The 22631-nt window shown below is 45.4% G+C and overlaps 1 protein-coding gene across 1 annotated transcript; it reads left to right on the forward strand.

Annotated features, from left to right (window-relative positions):
- The first annotated feature begins 7605 nt into the window (after positions 1-7605).
- On the forward strand, positions 7606-19319 carry ADPRH (ADP-ribosylarginine hydrolase). Its single transcript, XM_055568287.1, has 4 exons — positions 7606-7845; positions 10980-11305; positions 12604-12964; positions 14149-19319. The coding sequence occupies exons 2-4, from the start codon at positions 10993-10995 to the stop codon at positions 14534-14536; spliced, it is 1062 nt and encodes a 353-aa protein (XP_055424262.1). The 5' UTR covers positions 7606-7845; positions 10980-10992; the 3' UTR covers positions 14537-19319.
- The last annotated feature ends 3312 nt before the right edge of the window (positions 19320-22631 follow it).

The following is a 22631-nucleotide window of genomic DNA, read 5'->3' on the forward strand; positions in this document are numbered from 1 at the left end:
GTGCTGAGAAAACCTTACCCACAGTGGACTCTTCTGTTGCCAAAGAAACAAACCCATTTTTGCATTAACAAAAATTTTCAGGAAGTTGTATCTTTGGTTTTTCTAACAGGACTGGTTGCAATCTCAGCAATGAAGAGTCATAAGAAGCTCTCTGACCTCTGTTTCAGGTCAGTTCCCCTGGGCAACTACCTGGCAACCAGCACCCTGATTTCTGCCCTGGACTGTGGTTGCAATGAATTTCAGCCTCTCTGTGGAGCCTCTCTGACTCCCATTCTCAGCTTCATTTAAATCCATCTGTATAGCCTGCACTCAGAATGGGGTGGCCAGACCTGGGCTTTAAGACTATGGTGCTCCCGAGTGGTGCCACACTCTGCTAAAGCTGGTGGTAAAGGCCATCGGTGTGAGAGTGGTAATCTCTTCTTTGTACGCTGTCACATTCTTTCTGATTCACGGAGATGGAAATCACCAGAGTTCTTTAAATGAAAAGAGAAGTGGACATTCAACGCTAACTCTGATCTAAACTGAGGGCTCTTTCCCTGTTGCCCACTGCCCCTCTCCCTTCTGCATTTGGGGCTCTACTCTCTGCCTGAAAATCTTAACTTCACCATAACCCCCTGCACCACCTTTCCCATCCTCTCTGCCCATCCAAACATCTTCCTTCCCTAAAGGGGTATTCCAAAAATCACTTCCTCAAGAATCTCTCTTTGGCTCTTCTAATCCCTATCTGCTCTTTCCCTCCTCTGAGCTCCTAATGTCTGTACCACTCCTTTGCCACATCAAGCCAGTCCCCCCAAATTTACTGAGTGCCTACTGTATGCCTAGAACTGTATCACGTGCTGTGGATGCAAAGGTGAACAGAATGGGAGAGAGATAAGAACAAGATGGACAGACCCTAAGAAAAAGAAACAAACAATCACAGAAAAAGACCCAGGGCATTCTAAGGCCGCAAGATGGTGAAAATGCCAACAAAATATTAGGGAGGTATGAGTGGAAAAATGACATGCCACGGCCAGGAATTATCTTCATTATCTTTGCACATGAGCCCAGACCTTTATTGAAATACTACATTCTGTTTCAAACTAAATGTAGAAATGGATCCAGAAAAAAAGTAACAAACAATAATAAGAAGAATGTTAAACTGGGCAATTCAGAGAAAAGAGCAAACAGAGGAGAGCTGAGATATTTTTAAGATTGGCCAAGGGGATTGGGGGTTCTTGATAATTATCTTTCACTGCCTTGAGGTGTTCCTGTTTATTTGCTTTGAGCTTTTAATGAATGTAAATGAACTTCACTTCTGTGGATGACCAAATTAGAGAAAATAATCTTAAATTAAAGCTGGTGATTTTGTTGTATTTAAGGAAGACTTGGTTTGTGTGTGTGTGTGTGAGATGAAACTGGAAAGGGCAGCTTTCAAAGGCACTGGGAGTGTAGTATTGTACTGCCTTTTCAGTCACTTCAGTCTGTGTCAGACTCTTTGCCACCCTATGGACTGTAATGCACCACGCTCCTCTGTCCGTGGGATTTTCCAGGCAAGAATACTGGAGTGGGCTGCCATGCTTATTACTTGATCCTTTAAGAGAAGAGACAGACCCTGTGTCCACGCGAGTTCTCTGCCTGAGGGTAGGGGCCTGCTCTTGAATCCTGGCCACTCTGTGATGATAGGACTCTGGGGATGAAGAGTCGCCACAGACACTGGCTGCAGTCCTCCTGCCCACACTGTCCATTAGAGCTGCTGGCAGAGTCGGCACAGCTGCCCTGTTCTCAGTTTGTGCTTCCCTTTCCTTGCTCCCCCAGAAACATAGAAAGGCGCCATCCAAAGGCTGTTGAAGGAGAGGACGGAGACGATTTTGATGCTCTCATAATGGGACATGTAGCTGTCATGATATCAAGCTCGAATAAATGAACGCTGAAGAGTCAAGTCAGCCCATTAAAGATTTTTGGGGGCTGGTGCACTGGGATGACCCAGAGGGATGGGATGGGGAGGGAGGAGGGAGGAGGGTTCAGGATGGGGAACACATGTATACCTGTGGCAGATTCATTTCGATATTTGGCAAAACCAATACAATATTGTAAAGTTTAAAAATAAAATAAAACTAAAAAAAAAAAAGATTTTTTTATTTAATTGGTAGAAAATAGCTTTACAATTTTGTGTTGGTTTCTGTCATACGACAACTAGATTCAGTCAGAATTTATATATATATATATATATATATATATACACACATATATATGTGTATATATATATATATGTCCCTTCTCTCCTGAGCCTTCCTCTCCTTCCCCTATCCCACCCTTCTAGGTCATCACTGAGTGCCAGGCTGAGCCCATTAAAGAGACTGAACAATAGGGCATTTACTTCTTAAACACACTAAACTATTTAACCACCCTAAGAGGCACAAAGAGTTGGACAGGACTTACCAGCTAAACAACAGGAGGAAGTAACCACCTTCCTTTACCCTCCCCTTCTTCTCCTTCCTCCTCAGCTTCTTCCCTTTCCTCCTCTTTCTTCTTTCTGGCATATTTTCTTGAAAAGTGAAATAGATAGCTGCCCTCTGTTTCTTAGTGACACAGTAATCTAGGGGAAAAACAATCTGTAACCAAAGGTCATGGTCTCCTATTTCAAAAGAAGGGGGAGGGGTTGTGGGGAGCGGTTGCAGGGAGGGGAGTCGTCTAATTCTATGCATTAATTAAATTAAAGAGAAATTGCATGGCTTGACTGGAAAGAGGAGATTTATCTCTCGTCAACTCTCCCTAGAAAGGACAACATTTAAAGTACACCTTGCACAGACACATTTACCTACTATTTGAATAGAGGAAATCTGGCCACTTGTGGCCCCATGCCGGAGAAGAGCAGAATTTATTTGATGCATGAAGAGCCAAAGCACATCCTCACATTGATTCCCTCCTGATTCTGGAGCTGACTTCACTGGCATCCACAGGGGGAGGCTGAGGGACTCTCCAGCGGCTGTTACCACTAGGAAACCTGCCTAAACCAGCTTCCTTTGTGAAGTCTTGGTTTCACTCTCACTTTTTAGACTTCCCACCCCCAAACTTGAGCTCTCTCCAAAGAGCAGTTTTAGGAATGAATGCCAGAGACAAAGGGTGAGGGAACTGACACCTCATCAGAGGATAGGAGGAGAGGGCTGAAAGATGTCCCTTGATGAGGTTTTCCTTTACCTATAGTCCCGAGGATTCTTCTCGAAGCAAAATGAGCAGACTCAGGTAGGTTAGCCTAGTCTGATGCTGATGGAGGGATGGTGGAGCAGAGGATGGGAGAGTGGGGAGGGAACTTAAGCAAGGCTACCCAGGTGTTTGGCTTCAGTAGTTACTTTCCATTTCCTGGAAGCTATATTTTCACCCACTGAGAGCCAGACTTGTGGGCAGTGAAGTGCTTAGGATGAGCCTGTGGTCAGGAGCACCAAAAGTCCATTGCAAACTCAGGAAGGGGATTGTGGGGACTCAGCTGACCGACTGTGGGAAATCCCCACAGAACTGGGAGAGGCAGAGTGGCGGGGGCCATCTGGTAGAAAATGTACCAAAGAAGGTTTCAAAATCTACGTGGATCTCCAGATCAAAGGTTGGGAAAAAACAACTTACAGAAGCAAACGAGAGCACTCCAGAGACACGGGGAAAAGAGGAGTGGGCAGGAATGTGGACTTCCCCCAGGTCTCTTTCTGTTCTGCTTAGGAGAGAAGCCACTGCCTGCTTTTAAAACACCAATTTTTATCCACTTATCTCTCCATTCAGTGTCCCCATCCCCACTTTCTGCCATATTTGATTACTGCCTGCTTATTAGAATTACAGCACATATCTTGGATCTTTTTTAAATATGACTTTTATTTATTTATTTTTTCTCCTTTTTAAGCATCAGAATATTTTTTTTGTATTTTTCTTTCACTTTTTTTTTGGAGGCTAATTACTATACAATATTGTATTGGTTTTGTCATACATTGACATGAATCCGCCATGGGTATACATGTGTTCCCCATCCTGAACCCTGCTCCCACCTCCCTCCCCATCCCATCCCTCTGGGTCATCCCAGTGCACCAGCCCTGAGCACCCTGTATCATGCATCAAACCTGGACTGGCGATCCATTTCACATGTGATAATTTACATGTTTCAATGCTATTCTCCCAAACCATCCCACCCTCGCCCTCTCCCACAGAGTCCAGAAGACTGTTCTATACATCTGTGTCTCTTTTGCTGTCTCGCATACAGGGTTATCTTTACTAGCTTTCTAAATTCCATATATATGCGTTAGTATACTGTATTGGTGTTTTTCCTTGTGGCTTACTTCACTCTGTATAACAGTAAATATGACTTTTACACTGTCATCAAATGGAGTACTCTTGTGGAAGGAGTATGAAATATTTTAAAAAATCAGGCTCAGCAGGTTCAGAGCGTTAATGAACTCAGTGTTTAGTCTATCATATCATTTCAAAGTTTGTGTAAGTGGCAGTACAGGGAATGGAAGAAGCCCTGGACTGAGAGCTCCAAGACCATGGCCTCCTTTAGAGAAGAGTTCAGAGAAGGCTACTTCTCTCTGCGTGTGACTCAAAGGAACTCTCTTTACTTAGTTGGGCCTCACTTTCCTCACTATAAAGTTACAGGTATGCAAATATCCCTTCTGACTCTGACATGCTATGATGTAAACTTTGCTCTTATGTACATATGGATTCTATTTTTAAAAAGTACTTTGGGACCAGTGGCCAGAGAGCCTGTTTTCTTTGATAAACATCTTCAAATTCTTCTCCAGCCTTCTTTAAAATCCTCCAGGAGGACACTTGATTTCCATTGTGCAAATCTAGTACTCAGTCTTACGATGAAGTGTTTGGAAATGATTCAGTAAGACAGAAAAGGAGAAAGCTTAAGACCGTGACCAGTCTTCTAACCCAGCGACAGGCCAGACTGGAAACTAACTCACGCCTCAACAATGAGGTCGGGCTGAGCAACCGTGCATCACTGGGGAGGAAATATCAACCTAAGTCTGCATCTTTGTTTTTACTTTTACTTTTTTTAAATCTTTGCTTCTCCTCTGAACTAGCTGTTTGGGTTATTTCTGGGCTTCTGGAAATTTTAGTTTATCTTCTTATTCTTTTAAAAAATAAGCCCAGATATAATTTTCTCTAGATGCCCCCTTCTGTGAACCCTCTAAGCTGATAATGTCTCCCTCCTATTTGCTGAGCTGGTACCTTGAACATTCTCCTTGGTCACAGTGCTTGTGCCTCAAAAATCTCCTCTATCCCTGTGATTCTTGCTCTACCTCAGTAACTGCAGTAAGTGCCTAGCAAAGTATCTAGCATACTTTATATGCTGTAATAGGGTTCTCCAGAGAAACAAAACCAATACATACATGGAGAGAGAGATTTATTTTAAGGAACTGGCTCATGTGATTGTGGAGGTTACCAAGTCCAAAATCTGCACGATAGGCTAGCAGGCTGAAGACCCAGGTTGAGGTGATGTAGCAGCTCCATGTGAAGATAGTCTGCTGGCAGAATTCCTTCTTCCTTGTGTGAGATCAGTCTTTTTTCTATTAAGGCCTTCAACTGAATGGGTAAGGCCCACTTACCATGGAAGAAAATTAGCTGCTGATTTCCATGTTAATCTCATCTTAAAAATACCTTCACAGAAACATCTAGAAAAATGTTTGACCAAATATCTGGGTACTTTTTCCTAGCCAGGTGAATACCTAAAATTAACCACCACAGATGCTCACTGAATCTTCTGAAGTGAGTTGATGCTGCAGGATATGTGACCAGCCGTTTTTGGCTTCCTATTTCTCCTGGCCTAGCTTTCTTCTGTTTTCTTCTAAAAAGCCTCTACTTCATTTTTTATCACTTTAAATCATTTAAAAAAAATTGTGTTAAATTGTGTCCTATTCTGTGGTACATTTTTCTCTGAAACTTTTTGTTATTTTGCATTTGCTGCACAGGTCAGGGGCCCTATTAACCATTTCCTGTTAGCTCTATCTTTCTCTCTCTCTCTCATTAAAATTTTTTTTAGCTCTCAAGATTTCACGAGGCATGGTGGCATGGTATAATACATTCAGGCCCCTAAAGTGATGAAGATTTGTTTAATCTCCTGTTTTTCAACTATTTATACTTCTGTTTTCTTTCTGTTGAACTAGACCTGGCCATGGTGTGGCTGCAGAGGAACTGACCATCAGGGCCTCCTATTAATCAACATGAAAGGGGGTTTATTTTAGAGGCATTACCTTATTTGAACATTTGGATCCAGTTGTAGTAATGACACTATTACAAATGACAGAAATGCTTACAATGTAAAGCTTAGTGATTAAAAATAGGATATAATATTGTATATACAAAATGACCCCATTTAAAAAAAATGTGCATAAAGACTGTATCAGTCTTTACAGTTTGAGTGGTAGAATGTGGGCTTTTTTTTCTATGCTTTCTAAAATTTCTTTCTACACGTACTATGTAAAAATTCTTAATATGAAAGATTAAAAGTTTCTCCTTCTCTCTCCCCCTACTCCCTGCAAACTCTCCCCTTAGCCACCTGAGAGATAATTATATAATCATTAATAACAATGTAACATGTATCCTTTCAGTCATTTCACACACAGGCATGCACACACACACAGAGCTCTTTTTTTTTTTTACATAAATAAGACCATGTATATCCCTCACTCTAAAAGCTGATTTTTTGATTAACAAAATGTCTCCAGTTTCTTCCCCTGTGAACCTAATTATTTACCCCAAATCTACTGATTTAAATGTCTATCTTTTTGGGAAAGTTTCATAATTATGCCCTAATTTAGGAGAAGGAAACACATTCTCTCTAAATAGAGGTTATTTCCAATTTTCTGCTGAGAAACAATTCTGCAAAGAAATCCAGAAACATTTTTCTTTGTGAACACATGAGAGATATATTTTTAAGAGATAGTTCTAAAAGGTTTCTCAGTTTTTCTACTGGAAGTATGCATTATTTTTTTAAATCATAAAAAGAACTTTTTATTTAAAAACAAAAAATGTAAATCAACAGCCTAAGATGGGACTCCTTGCATGGGTCCACTCTTATGAGAGCGGGGTTGTGTTAGGGCCTAGCATCCACGTGATAAACAGCAGGTGTTTAATGCCTGTAGCAAGCATACAGAGATACAGAGATACAGAGAAGTCTGCAGAATACCTGCATATAGTGTTTAGAATATCTGCATAGAATACCTGCAGATAGTGTTTCTAATTCTTTTCAAGAATTTATTCAGGCAAAAATACTCTTAGTTTTCCTTTGCTTTTATTTATTATCAGCATGAAAATATTCTATTCTGCGACCAAATAAATGACAAGAGTTAAAATTAATCCTACCAACCACCCTAAAGAGGTCGGTACTATTATTGCCCCATTTTATGGATGAGGGGCCCAGAACCGTTACAAAGGCCACTCACGCAATCAGCACCGTTTTCCGAGATCGGGGCCACACACTATTCACTGCCCAGGGGAGCTGGACTGGAGGAAAGGCCGAGGCTTCACGCTGGGGTCACTCCTGAGTCCTCGACAGGGGTGCGGGTGGGGTGGGGTGTTGGTGGCGGAGCGGCGCCACTTCCCTTCGTCCTTGCTCCGCGGCGTCCCCACCCCCTCCCCCCTCCCCCCGAGCCGAGGGGACGGTTGACTCAGCGGGCAGCGGACGCTCGAGCAACTGCAAGCGCCGGGCACCGGTCCGGGCCTGTGGAACCTGAGCGCGATCCGCGGACGCGGCGCTCCACCCAGCTTGGTGCTCAGCTCTCGGCTCGCGCCGGGGTCCGCGCTGGGCCTCCTCGCACCCTGACTTCCCGGCGCCCGGCCCCGCCCTGGGCTCACGAGCGTGACACCCCTCCCGGCCACCAGGTACCCCTCCCCGCGCTAGGCCCCCACACCCGCGCTCCTCTCCCGGCGGCGACCGGTCCCGCCCGCCCTTCCTTCCCCCACCCTCCCCGCCCGCATCGCGTCCCGTCCCTCGCGCCCCTCTCCCGCGGTGACTTAGGGGCCACCCTCCACCCCTGTCGGGGCTGAACCTGTACCCTCCCCCGCTCAAAACAAAACAAAACAAAAAACCGCAGAAGACTGCGGTGAATCAGCTGCCCAGATCTCCGTTTTGAATGTAAAGTTCGGGGACGAGACTGTCAACTGGAAAATTTAAGCGTGTTAAGAATAACAGCGTTCTGGAAAGCGGGAGGCCACAGCACGGTGTAAAAACTCAAAAGAAAATTTCTTACAGGGTGAGGTGGTCGTCGCCCACCACCCCCCAGCCTCACTTGAAAGCCACAGAAACACATTCGGGTGGAGCCAGGAGGAATTACAGACAGGAAGCTGAGGACTTCAGAAGAGGGTGGTGGTGGTGGTGGTGGTTTAGTCGCTAAGTCGTGTCCGACTCGTGCGATTTCATGGACAGAGGAGCCTGGCAGACTACAGTCCCTGAGATTCTCCAGGCAAGAATACTGGAGTGGGTTGCCATTTCCTTCTCCAGGGGATCTTCCCAACACAGGAATCGAACCTGGGTCTTCTGCATTGTAAATGGACTCTTTACCAACTAAGCTCCAAGGGGAGCTCCTTAGAAGAGGGTACAGGGGCTTAAAGATCCGTCCTCAGAAGTCTAGAACTAAGCTTGGTCTCTGAAGCTCTCAGCGCAGGAAGGGAGCCCAGGTTGCATCTATAGCTCCCCACTACCTCCGCACCCATCCCTGCAATACGATTTACCGTGGGAAAATTGAGGTCCTGGAAGGAGGTAGCTTGTCCATCATCACACACCTGATTCTGAGCAGAGCCCGGACTGTTAGCCCAGAACTCCAGTTCCTAAGCATCATTTATAAACATTAAAATATGTAAGTCAATTTTTTACAGATACCGTTTCTGGGCCAGGAAATTCAACATGATCAGTAACTCGGGAATGGGCTGCTCAGTCTGTCCTCATCATTTTTCTCAGGAGCTTGCCAACCTGCACCTGCGTTCCCTGGGCTACAGCAGTGGAGCTGGAGCAGGACTCCCTTGGGAAGCCCAAGGATTTGAACTTAACCCTGAGCAAATAGGTTTTAGGTAAGAGGAGGAGAGTGAGACATCTTGGATGGGGAAAGAGCTTGAGCTGAGAAGAGAACGAGCTACTCCACCAGCATTTCAAAGTGTTTTCCTGGCCTGGTGAAGTGGAGTGGATGATAGACTGAGGACACATAGTGGAAGGCTCTGCCGGTGAATGCTACAAGCTGTAGGGCACAATGGGAAACCAGGACTTTACTGGTTTGGTTAGGTTGGAGAAGACTCTTGAGAGTCCCTTGGACTGCAAGGAGATCCAACCAGTCAGTCCTAAAGGAAGTCAGTCCTGAATATTCATTGGAAGGACTGATGCTGAAGCCTCAGTGGTTTGGCCACCTGATGGGAAGAACTGACTCATTGGAAAAGACCCTGATGCTGGGAAAGTTTGAAGGCAGGAGAAGGGGATGACAGAGGATAAGATGGTTGGATGGCATCACCGACTCAATGGACATGAATTTGAGCAAGCTCTGGGAGTTGGTGATGGACAGGGAAGCCTGGCATGCTGCAGGCCATGGGGTTGCAAAGAGTCAGGTATGACTGAGTGACTGAACTGAACTGAACTGAACTGAGATTCATGGAGAGAGAGAGTGTTAGCTGAGACCCCAAGACTCTACAAGTCAAACATTTAGAAGGAACACAAAATTTAAATACTGCTGTTCAAAGGAAGATTGTGGGGAGAAAGTACAGTGTTCTAGTTCAATTAATGGAAAAATCATTTCCCTTGGTTGTGTATGAATAATAAAAAATACTACTTATTATGTGCTAAACACTGTTCTAGGTACTTTATAAAGATTAATTCACTAGAACTTCCCTGGTTAGGGAACTAGATCTCACATGCTGCAACTGAGTTTGCATGCTGCAACTAAAGATTCAGCATGCTGTGACAGAAAGGTCCCATATGCTGCAACTGAAGTTCCTCTGTGCTGCAACTAAAAGAACCTGCATGTAGCAACAAAGACGGAAGATCCCACTTGCCACAGCCAAGACCTGGCACAGCCAAATAAATATGTTTAAAAAGAATAACTGAAGTTATTTTTTAAATTAATTCATTTACTACTAATGACCAACCTATGAGGTTATTACTGTTTGTGCCACTGCCTTACAGGTATGAAGGGTAATGCACAAAGAGGTTGCTCAAGGTAAGTAGGTCTGTGTGAATGGCCCAGAAACAGAAGACTTGGATCCCAGTGCCTCCATCTGTTGCTTGCATGAAGTTACCCTCTCTGGCCCTCCGTTTTCTCATCTCTGACATGCAGACTGTCATCCAGGCCCTCTGATGAGACTGAAGGTGCAGGTGCTTTGCGAACAGTGCCTCGTGTTACCAGTGGAAAGTTAACATTTACGAAAAGGAGGGATGCATTCCAGGGCCAAATTCAACCAAAAAGAGAAAATGGTTGATTTGCAGAATTTAATGGGCTTGCCACTCACAGAGAGGCAAAGATAGACAAGACAAAGTTCTGATCTTGCCTGGGAAATCCCACAGACAGAGGAGCCTGGTGGGCTAGTCAAGGCTGAAAAAGACTTGGACACGACTTAGCTTAGTGACTAAACAACAACAACAACATAACAAAATGGGCTTATTCCACTTCCCATAGAGCTGTTGTGAGGATTAAATGATATGCCCTTAATACTGTGCCTTCAAGGAGTGAGTAATCAGTAAAATGTGATGTGTGTGCTCTGTCTCTCAGTCGTGTCTTACGCTTTGTGACACTTTGGAGTGTAGCCCACCTGGCTCCTCTGTCCATGGGATTTCCCAGGCAAGAATACCGGAGTGGGTTACCATTTCCTCCTCCAGTTGATCTTCCGGACCCAGGGATTGAACCTGTCTCCTCCATTGGTAGATGGATTCCTTACCGCTAAGCCACCAGGGAAGCCCCAGTATAATGCTGATAGGGCTGTTATTTTTTCTAATTTTTTTTCCTCCGCATCCTCTGTGTGTCTTTATGTTCCCCCAGAGACAGCTTCACCATGAGTGGGGCCCTGATGGAGAGGTATGTGGCAGCCATGGTGCTGAGTGCAGCTGGAGATGCCTTGGGATACTTCAATGGAAAGTGGGAGTTCCTCCAGAATGGGGAGAAAATTCACAGGCAGCTGGCCCAGCTTGGTGGCTTGGATGCCATAGATGTGGAGAGGTGGAGAGTCAGCGATGACACCGTGATGCACCTGGCCACAGCAGAAGCACTCCTGGAAGCCGGCAAAGTCTCAGACTTGACTCACTTGTATTCCCTCCTTGCTAAGCATTACCAGGACTGCATGGGAGACATGGATGGCCGGGCACCAGGTGAGAGCAGCTGGTGGAGGTCCTGGGCAGGTGGAGAATTAAAACAGACCCAAGGAAGTCATTTAAAATGTTGATTGGGGTTTAACTATAAAAGATACTAGTTTTTTATTTTTTAATTAATTTTTTTGCCACACCCAGAGCCTGTGGGACCTTAGTTCGCCGACGAGGGATCAAATGCATGCCCCCTGCAATGCAAAGCAGTCATAACCTCTGGACCACAGGGGAAGTCCTGGGACATGAGTTTTCTTAGTTATGATAAAAATAGAAACCAGCTAAATGTTCTGTCATTTATTTAATTATGGTGACACATCTGCAGCCATTTAAAATGATACAGATAAGTGTTTACTGATATGGAAAGACATATATGAAGTAAAGTAGATTATGAAACACTATGTATCTTATGAACCCATTCTCATTAACAGTATGTATGTATATCTGTTGGGAAAGATCTGGGTGATAAGAGTATAGTTTCCTAGTTTCCTTTCACTTATTCGTAGTTTCTAAGTTTTCTTTAATATCTATGAAGAAAAATTTTTTCTTTTTAAAGAAGACTGGAAACGGTTTTGTAGAGACTCTTTTTCTGGTTCCAGGTCTGCTCACAAGTGGTTCTTGCTCACGTGTTTATAGTCACTTGGCCAACAGCTGATGTGAACCACCTTTTCCCTGGCTCTTGTATTAGTTAGCTTGACCTGCCATAACAAAATACCACAGATTGGCTGGGCTTAAACAACAGGTATCATTTTCTCACTGTTTGGGAAGCTAGAAGCCTGAGATCAGGGTGTTGGTTTCATTTCTTCTGAAGGAATCCTTTCTCTTTGGCTTGCAGACCATGCTGTGCCCTCTCAGAGCACACATTCCTAGTGTCTTTTTGTGTGTCCAGGTTTCCTCTTCTTATTAGGACACTGATTAGACTGAATCAGGGCCCATCCTAACATTCTCATTTTAAAGTCATCACCTCTGTAAAAGGCCCATCTCCAAATACAGTCACATTCCGAAGTTCTAGGGATTAGCTCTTCAACATATGAATTTTGGGGAATACAATTCAGCTTATCATCAATACAGTTCAGCTCATAACATTTCCTGATGAAAAGCCCCTCCCACAAACCCAACAGCGTCTAAGTACCCTTGTGTAAGTAAGGCACAGTGCTGACCTGGGGTTTGGAGTTGGGGGCCTTCATCATCACACGTTTTGGCTTTCCTTTCCACCCAGGAAAGTTGGAGGCAGGGCTTGGTTCTCTCCTCCTGCCAGGCCTTTGCTTTCGTTACCCTGACCCCATTCTCTACCCGACTCTTCCCAGGGGGTGCCTCAGTGCAGAACGCCATGCTGCTGGAGCCAGACAAAGCCGATGGCTGGAGGATTCCCTTTAACAGTCATGAGGGTGGCTGCGGGGCCGCCATGAGGGCCATGTGCATTGGTCTCCGGTTCCCTCACAGCAGTCAGCTGGACTCACTGATCCAAGTGAGCATCGAGAGCGGCCGGATGACCCATCACCATCCCACAGGCTACCTGGGAGCCCTTGTGTCTGCTCTTTTTACAGCCTATGCTGTGAACGGCAAGCCTCCCCAGCAGTGGGGAAGAGGACTGATGGAGGTACTTCCGGAAGCTAAAAAGTACATTTTCCAATCAGGCTACTTTGTGGAGCAGAATCTTCAACACTGGTGAGTTTACAGGTGCACACTCCTGCTAGAAAATGGTTGAGTCTGTGTGCACACCTGCATGCATGTGTATGCCTAAAACTCAGACTTTTAGCAACCATCATCGGTCTCCCATCCAATTTCATCATCCACTGCATCCAGCCCCCTCCCCACCCTCCTGCTAAGGATTCTAAATACAGTCCCAGCTGTGATGGCCACCAAGGAGCCAAGTGAAGACCTCAGTGAGTAGGGCGGCTGCACTGCTTCCCTCATGTGTACGGATCCTGTTCTCCAGAGTTTTGTGGCTCTTCCTTTTCTCTCTTTTTTTTTTTCCTGGCCATGCCACACAGCATGTGGGATCTTCGTTCCCCGCCCAGGGATTGAACTCGTGCCCTCTCCAGTGGAAGAGCAGTGTCTTAACCACTGGACTGCCAGGGAAAAGTCCCTGTGGCTATTCTTTACTGAGATAAATTTTCCTGATTATTTCCTGGAACTTGTTTTTTCATTGTTGTCTTGACAAACAAATAATATTGTGAAATCCTTGGTTAAAATGACCTAAAGATAGGTTTTTCCACTAGCTAATTAATAAGTGGTAAGACCGCATCTTCCCCTTTTTTGAATTCACTTCACATTGCCTTTCTTAGAATAAAAATGTCCAGAGGCTTTCTACTGAAATCATCCACGGTCATGATGTTCTGAAGTTCCCTCTTAAAAAAAAAAAGTAGCTGTATAAGGAGATGATGTGTTAATTAGGTTGATGATAGTGATCATTTCATTATGCATATGTATACCAAATCATCATGTCATACACCTTAAATGTGTACAATTTTGTTAAGAAAGTAATATAAAATAATAAAATATATGATGACAGACTAAATAAATAACGTTCACCCTTGAAAGTTGACACTTGACCTAATTCTCAACTCAGGAAAAACAAAACCTACATTTCTCACCTTTAACTTGCTGTATATCTTCTTTATGTATTAATAGCAACAGATATCGATGCCTTATTTATATCACTCCTTAGCAAAAATGTATTGAATGAAGGTCACTTAACATTCATTTTGATTTTTTATATCATATCATATTAGTTCTAGAGGTTGAAGTCATGTTGGAACTCTCCCTGTTCACATGTCTATCTGATACCTTTCCTGATGGCTTTTGACTTTATTTTTTCAATTGACTGTAGTCTTTTTTTCTTCCTACAGGTCTTACTTCCAAGACCAGTGGGAAAAGTACCTAAAACTCAGAGGAATTTGGGATGGCAAATCAGCCCCTACCTTCCCCAAGCCCTTTGATGTGAAGGAAAGGGATCAGTTCTACACTTCTGTGAGCTACTCTGGTTGGGGCGGCAGCAGTGGACACGATGCCCCCATGATTGCCTATGATGCCATCCTGGCTGCAGGAGACTCCTGGAAGGAGCTTGCCCACCGAGCATTTTTCCACGGTGGAGACAGTGATTCTACCGCTGCAATTGCTGGCTGTTGGTGGGGAGTGATGTATGGTTTTAAAGGAGTGAGTCCCTCCAACTATGAGAAGCTAGAATACAGAAACCGGCTGGAAGAGACAGCTAGGGCTTTGTATTCTCTTAGGTAATTACCCTAGGGAGAAGTGACATTCATTTCTGGTGGTTTCTCCTCTTGTGTAGTCCCTTTTCTACTGTTTCACTTTTTTCAAAGTCAAGAGTCTTAACCTTGTACTCAGGGAATTTTGAGGTAACAGTCCCTTGGGCACCTGTTACCCAAGGGAACATTGAAGCTCAATGTTTCCAAACTTATCCTGTCTTCACCAGCCCCTGCCCCAAATGTACCCCTCTTCCTATCCTGAAGAGTCTATTTCTCAGTTAATGGGATCAGCATTTCCCAAATTAGAAATCATATAGCCTCATATTTGGGTTTCCATTTTTACCATCTGATCTTTCACTAAGTTGTTTTTGTTTTTTTTTTCTTTCTGTTTGTTTCAGGTTGGGTTACCAAAAGTGGATTCTAAGACAAAGATCTGAGTGCAAGTAGTTTTCTTGGGAGGTGATTCCAGGAAGGACTGTTAGGAGAATAGGGAAATGAAACAGGGAAGGGAGAGGAGCCAGGACAAGGTGTGTTGATGAGCAGGTTCCCACTGTAGGCACTTGAAATGCAGTCCATCTGGGTCCTTTGCATACGGCACTCAGAGTTGTCCCACTGTCTTCCATCTGATGTTGGTGGAGGACCACTCTTATGGGTGCTAACTCCCTGGTGCTTCCTAGCCTGCCTCTTGTAAAGCCAAACATGAGTGTCTCCAGGTTAAGACTCAGATGTTTGCAGTGGCAGGCTGTAGGGTGCATGGGAACAGTGAGTTGTGTATGTGGGGGTCCCCACAGTGTCTGCTAGATGGTTCTACATCCTGAATATCCTTCAGATCTGTCATTCTTTTACCTTATGGCACCACATATTTTTCAGCTGGATTTCTGTATTGCAAACTATTTAAGTGAAGAGATTCTGCTCCTATTAACAGCTGCACCCTCTAATTTCCTAGGTATGGCACTTGACATGGTGCCAGCTCGTTGTCACGTATTTGACAGTCTTTATTCTCCTCTAGACAGAATCTAGCATGGTGCCCAGGTGCACAAGAGATGCTTCATCAACATATATTAAATGAATGTTGTTTATTAGCCTCCTGTCTGGTGCCTCTAATTCCAGTACTGCCTTCCGCATTGCCCTCCAGAGAGATCTTTACAAATACATAACAAGTCGATCATACTGCACTTGTAATCATGTACAATGAATACTTACCCCCTGCTTCTTCATTTCCGGGAGCTCTTCCTTCTCCTCTTTTACCTTCAAGTTCCAGCTCAAGTAGCATCTCCTTGATGAAAACCCACTCCGACTGTTCAGGCTCTTGGCCCTCTCTCTTCAAAACACCCACAGCCTTCTGTCTCCAGCTCTGTCACCATACTGAGTGTGTTGTGCGGTGACTGTGGGTCTTCTGAGGACCCTCTGAGGCTGCTTGTGAAGGCTCGTGTCTCACCCTCTTTGTGGTCTTCCTGTCTAGCCTACCGGAGACACTCAGTGTTTACTGTGGAGGTTCATCAGTTGGTTTTGATGTGAATGCTTTGAACATGCACTGTCTCTTGTGTTTCAAATGCCCTCTACTTCATAACTATTAGGAGTGACCTGTGCTAGCCTGAGAGAGATGAAGGATTTGAGGCTTTAACCAGGCCTGTGTGCTGACTTCAGTGAGACAGAGATCTCAACTCTGTATCTGAAGCAGGACTGCAGCAAAGGCATCAAATTTATCATTCTTTTGTATGTAAAGGGAGAAGAAAATTCCAAAGCTCTTTTTCTGGTTCAAAAGCTCTCAGGTATTTATATATTTCAGAAAACAGATGTGTTTTAAATAATGAAACTAGTACAGTAGATTCTTCAGCAGGACAATCAGAAATTGCAGACTTTTAGGGGTGGGGATTTACCATTTACAGAACATGGTAATAACCTCTTAAATGCAGGTGTCTTAAATCCAGGTGCACAAGAAGACTCCTCTGTAGAAATATTTTGAAGACAGTATTAGAATAATAGAAAACAATAAATACATATTTACACAGGATTCTTGAACAGAAGATTAAGATGGAGACTTTTATGACTGTTTTTCAATTTCCCACTTGATAAAAAGTGACAGTACAGAATAGCCTGTACTTTTCTGCAGCTGTAGGAAAAAAAGGAAACATTTTTTCTGTGTCTTTCTGTCAGGAGAGCTTGCAGTATTTATTTATTTGGCTGCACCGGGTCTTGCAGCCTGTGGGATCTTCAGTTGCGGCATGCAAACTCTTAGTTGTGGCATATGGGAGCTGTTCCCTGACCAGGGATCAAACCCAGGCCCCCTGTATTGGGAGCAGAGTCTTAGCCACTGGACCACCAGGGAAGTCCTCTACCTGCAGTTTTAGGGTGGAGCACTAGAATTCAGTTAGCACTCACCAAGTGGCAAAACTGAGAGGCTTAAACCTTGTAATATAGAAAAGGGAAGAAGAGCATTTTAGCCAGTGGATTCTGAGGCATGACCTGTTTTACCTCTATAACTGGTTTGATGAATTGTCTGAATTTAGTGGAAGCAAACATGGAATGATTTTCTTTTTCTCCAGCCACTGCCTTTGTATAAGCTGCTTTCTCTGCTGCTTAGTGTCATCTTTTTAGTTTTGTGTGGAGAGGGGGGTGGTGAAGGGTATTAAAAATCCAATCCAGTCCATCCCAGTCCAGATTTTTTTAAATTTCAGCTTTACTGAGATATGAATGAATGTAAAATTGTAAGATATTTAAAGTGTACATTGTGGTGATTTAATATACATATACATGGTGAAAGGTTTCCCTTCATCTTGTTAATGAGCATATCCATCATCTCACATGTTTACCTTTTTTTGGTGAGAACATTTAAGTTCTACTCTCCTAGTAAATTTCAATTTCACAGTATAGTGTTATCAACCATGGTCACCATGTTTTCCATCAGATCTTCAGACCTTATTCATCATAAAAATTTATACCCTTTTACCAACCTCCCCTTATTTCCCTCACCACCACTGCCCCCTAACCAGCCCCTGGCAACCACTTTTCTACTCTCTGTTTCTATTAATATGGATTTGACTTTTTTTTTTTTAAGATTCCACATATAAGTTGTATCATATAATATTTATCTTCCTCTCTCTGGTTTATTTTAGTTAGCATAATGCCCTAAGGTGCATTGATACTGTCGCAAACATCAGGATTTCCTTCTTTCGCATAGCCGAATAGTATTCTATTGTATATATGTACTACATCCTCTTTATCCATTCATCAATTGACAGATACTTGAGTTGTTTCCTTATCTTGACTATTATGAATAAAGCTGCAGTGAACATGGGGCAGAGATACCTCTTTGATGCCCTGTTTTCATTTCCTTTGGATATATACCCAGAGGTAGGAAGCCCCATCCAATTTGATCAGTTCTAAGACTTTAAAGTCATGTCCTCCTTCCTCCCGACCACAGTCAGTCCTGAGCCCAAAGGGCTTAGAGGAGAAAAGGGGACATGGATGCCTCTCTCATTCCTCGCCTTCCTCTTTCGGGGTTCCCTGTCTCCAGGGTTGCCCTAGACCAGCCTCACCAGGGGAGCCCTGAGGGAAAAGAGTCAGTTTCTCTCCTGAAGGTTCTCCTCATCCTGGTCACAGCAGAGGGGTGCGGGCTGTGCCCCGCTGGCCCCCTGCTGCTCTCTACACTCCGCCTGTCCCTCTCCAGGAGGACAGATCTGGAGGCCGGGAGGTTGCCCAGCACACGGCCGACTCAGGAGCAGCTGCCGCTGTCACCTTCGTGTGGTCGCCTCACTCTCGGCCGGTACCCCCCCTCACTCAGCTTGTTGTGAAGCACAGCACTGCCTTCCTCCCCTTTCAGGAAGGAAGGGGAAACCCGTAGAATTTAGGAGTCTCGTGATTTCTCCTCCAAACTGCTGATTTCCTGCAGAGGGAAGTGGGGAAGGGAGGTCTCCTAGAGCAGTTCAGCTGCCTCCCATTAAGTCCTCAGGGATTTGTCGTTGCAGTCTCCTTAGCACGTGGCGGTGGAAGTATGTGCATGTGGGGAAGGGGGTCACGGCAGAGGAAGAGGGTGGGAACTTATCATTTTTTGTTTTCTGGTCACACTTCAGCTGCAATTGGAGACAAGAGCGAGCATCTCTTTAAGAGCCTGTTCTATTTGCTCTGCAAATTCTCACTCTTCACAGCAGGCACAATTCAGAATGAGATCAGACTCTCAGATTGCTTTTTCTCAAAACCTCCTCTCCAAACTTGACTCTCAGTTGGCAGCTTTGCTTCCTATTTCTCTGAGAAAATAGAAGCAGTGGGAAGAGAACAACTGTTACACCCATCACCTCTGCCTCCGCCCACCCACACCTGGGCTCTGCCTTCTCTCCCGACCTGTGAATGTTGGTGTGTGTGTGTGTGTATGTGTGTGTGTGTGTAAGAGAGGGAGAGAGAAAGAGAAAGAGGAGGAAGAACCAGAATGAACAGAGGAAAGAGATAACAGACTTAATTATATGCATAATGTTAGAATAAATTGAGAAGATGACCTGAACCACAATATAAACTTCTCATGCTGCTGCTGCTGCTGCTAAGTCACTTCAGTCGTGTCCAACTCTGTGTGACCGCATAGATGGCAGACCACCAGGCTAATCAGGTTAATATGTGTGTCCTGGAGAAGAGAAAAGATCATGAGTAACGTTAACAGGGATTGATGGTATTTTTTTGACCTGCTAAATGATGGCACTTCACTTGCTTTGTTACATGATGGCTAGATGTTCTCTGGAGAAGGCAATGGCACCCCACTCCAGTGCTCTTGACTGGAAAATCCCGTGGGCGGAGGAGCCTGGTAGGCTGCAGTCCATGGGGTCGCTAAGAGTCGGACACGACTGAGCGACTTCACTTTCACTTTTCACTTTCATGCATTGGAGAAGGAAATGGCAATCCAGTCCAGTGTTCTTGCCTGGAGAATCCCAGGGACAGGGAGCCTGGTGGGCTGCCATCTCTGGGGTTGCACAGAGTTGGACACGACTGAAGCGACTTAGCAGCAGCAGCAGCAGATGTTCTCTAGAAGTCTTGGCAATGAGTACTTTTTAATCTGCAAAATTAGCATTGGTCTCATCTCAACCACCATTCTCCATTCTCAGTGGAGAATGAAATATTCTCCATTTCCTCTTCTGTCTCCACCCCTGCAGGGCGAGGTAATGTGTATCTTTGTAAAACAGCCAGAGCTCCTGGGAGCGTTATTTCAGTCAGCCTTCCCCATGGATCACCTCCTCAAGGAATAGGGTCAAATTAAGGACCAGGGGTCATCCAGACACCATAGAGGGGGCAGTCTTGCCATCATTTTTTCATCCTTGGGGTTTGGGTTTGAGGAAACTGACACCTAGGGAGTTGGTGAGACCTTCCTTTGGGGAAGGAAAGACAAGAGCAGGAAGAAAAGTTGCTAAGCGATTAGATGGAGCTGGGACTTAAACCCAGGTCTGCTTGTCTTCAGCTCTGCTGCTGCTAAGTCGCTTCAGTCGTGTCCGACTTTGTGCAACCCCAGAGACGGCAGCCCACCAGGCTCCCCTGTCCCTGGGATTCTCCAGGCAAGAACACTGGAGTAGGTTGCCATTTCCTTCTCCAATGCATGAAAGTGAAAAGTGAAAGTGAAGTCGCTCAGTCGTGTCCGACTCCTAGCGACCCCATGGACTGCAGCCTAACCAGGCTCCTCCATCCATGGGATTTTCCAGGCAAGAGAACTGGAGTGGGGTGCCATTGTCTTCTCTGTCCTACTATACCCTAATTGTTTGCTATAATTAGAAAGGGTTTCCTTAATCAAAGCCAGAATGAAACCCAGGACTGAGATGTTGGTGGCAGCAGCTGGTGCCCTCTCTTCACCTTCCTACAGCTATAAGGTGACGTCAAAAGGGAAGTGAGTGGTGGATTTGAGATGCACGTTGTGCTTTTGTACTTCTTAATTAAAAAAAATCATATGCATGTAGAACTATTAAAAACCACACTTGAAAAAGTTAATGTGACCTCATTTTGTAGTCATAAACAGGTGAGGCCCAGAATTAATTAAATTTGTTAATTAGAATAATAAAATTTGTTTTATATTAGTATGTTTGTTTATATTCCCCCCACTTCCAACCCCACCCCTAAACTGAAGGCCTGGGATCCTGAAGGAAGATGAGGAAGCTGGGTGTCTGAGTTGGGAACAGGCAGGCAGGAAAGGCTGGAAGGGATTCCATGGATTCCAGGGATTGAAGCCTATAATTTCCTCTCTTTCTCTCTTCCCTTCCACACCCCATCTCTTCCTCCCCTCTCTTTCTCTCAAAACAAGTGTTTAATGAGCACCTCCTATGTGCCTGGCGATGTTCTAGGTAGCAAGCACACAGCAGGGAGCCTGAGCAATGAGCTCTGGATATTGAACCCGGCATCCTTGATCTCTCATTTGCCTCCGCGTGTTCCCAGATCCTAGGCAAGTAAAACCATCCAATTCCACTCTAGGAGGCCTCCACGTGGTCTCAAGATCAGGCCCCTTCCCATGGCCCTTCTCTAAATGAGCAGCCCCTGCAGGGTACCATCCCTCCCCACCCCCTCCCCTTAGCAAATACTGAGCACTGGCTGAGTGGCAGGTGCTGTGCCAGGTGCTTGGGGACACCTCGTGAACAAAAGAGACCAGAATTTTGCCCTCTGAAGGCTCATATTCTCCCTGGGGGAGATGGGCCATATACACTGATTATAAGCTGGTCCCCACCAGAGTCTCCTGTAGAAAAATCTCTATCCTCACCTTCTAAAACACGTCACTGCACTTTCCAGGGGTACCCCGCTTTCTTGGTGCCGTGAAACAGGGCTTCTAGGCCACTGGTCTCTGTGAGCATTCGTTTCCTCACTGGTCACATGGAGACGGCCTTGGTAAGAATTAACAGAAGACTAGTGGCTCTGGCATGAGAACTGCAGAGTCCTGGGCACAGCCCCAGAGATTCTCAGTCAGCGTGTCTGGGTTGGGCCCAGCAGTCTGCCCTCAGTCCCCTGGGTGATTCTGAGCAACTGCACATGGAGAGCATTGACCAGATGATGAGTGTGAGGGGAGGGTGCTCTCTGCATGTGAGCTGCGCTGATGCTGCACAGGGAACACTGTGCTGGAGTAACTAGGATCACTGGCCTGGTGAGCCAGCTCTGATCGTGCTGGGGTGTCCACTAGAATGCCGTCCTCCATCTCCTGCTCTGGGGAACCTAACCGATTCATGGTCCCAGTTGCTGCCCTTCTGAATCTCCCCTCGTCTTTGTGCAGAGACCATCCCCAACTGGTGACTGAGCCAGGCGGGGCTGCTAACATAGCTCCTTCTCATAAGAGACAGGCTGCTATTTAGCCTGAGACTTCAGCTGAGGCTTCCCCGTGGCCTTGACCAGGACATTCTAGCGGCAGTATTCCAGGACTTCCTGAGCAGTCCTCTTTCTTCACAGATGCCAGCCCTCCATCACCTGCAGGGTCTCCAGGTCCTCCCTGCCGTCTTCTATTTTTCACAAATGTTACCCCCGATAAATCTCTTACACATCTAGTCCCACCCTGGCTTTTTGTCTCTGTGGACCTAGACCTCTACACCTGGCTTGGTCTCTGACACCAGTATTGCCCTGTCTGCTGCCACTCTGCTTCCCGATGGTTGCAGCACCTGAGCACTGGGATCATGCACAGGAGGGGAAGCGAAGGCTGGCTCCTCCAAAATCATTTTATTCCCGTCTTGGGTGGCCCAGGTGCAGCCTGTTGGTGCAGAGGTTCAGGGCATGGCCTCGTGCCAGCTTGTCCTGCTTCAAATCCCAACTCTGCATGAGCTTCTGCAGGGTATAAGCCCTCTGTGCCCTGAAGTTATAGGTAGATAGTAGTCCCCTCACAGAACTGTGGTCCAGATCGTTCCGTGCTGCCCTGTTGGCGGGTTCTCAGCCTCAGAGCAGCGAGCTGCAGTTTCAGCAGTGCTGTGCAAGCACCGTGCCTCCCATTTCCCTGAGCTGTCCAGAGCGAGCACTCTGTGGTTTCTGCTGCTCCTCTGGATGAAGAGGCCAAGCAGTACACTGGAAACACCCTGGTTCCAGGCCAGCTCTGCCACTTCCAGCAGCACCATCTCCTCTCCATAGGGCATTTTCATTCTCTATTTCTTGGTTCCTTTATCTGTGAATTTAAGAAGCTGAACATCTCT

This window comes from Bubalus kerabau, chromosome 2 (assembly GCF_029407905.1).
Source record: "Bubalus kerabau isolate K-KA32 ecotype Philippines breed swamp buffalo chromosome 2, PCC_UOA_SB_1v2, whole genome shotgun sequence".
Lineage (NCBI taxonomy): Eukaryota > Metazoa > Chordata > Mammalia > Artiodactyla > Bovidae > Bubalus > Bubalus kerabau.

Excerpts from the sequence above, each read along its gene's own strand:
- ADPRH (XM_055568287.1), top strand. The coding sequence starts at position 10,993 with ATGAGTGGGGCCCTGATGGAGAGGTATGTGGCAGCCATGGTGCTGAGT. Across the intron at positions 11,306-12,603 it reads CATGGATGGCCGGGCACCAG|GGGGTGCCTCAGTGCAGAAC; the intron begins GTGAGAGCAGCT and ends GACTCTTCCCAG. Across the intron at positions 12,965-14,148 it reads GAGCAGAATCTTCAACACTG|GTCTTACTTCCAAGACCAGT; the intron begins GTGAGTTTACAG and ends TTCTTCCTACAG.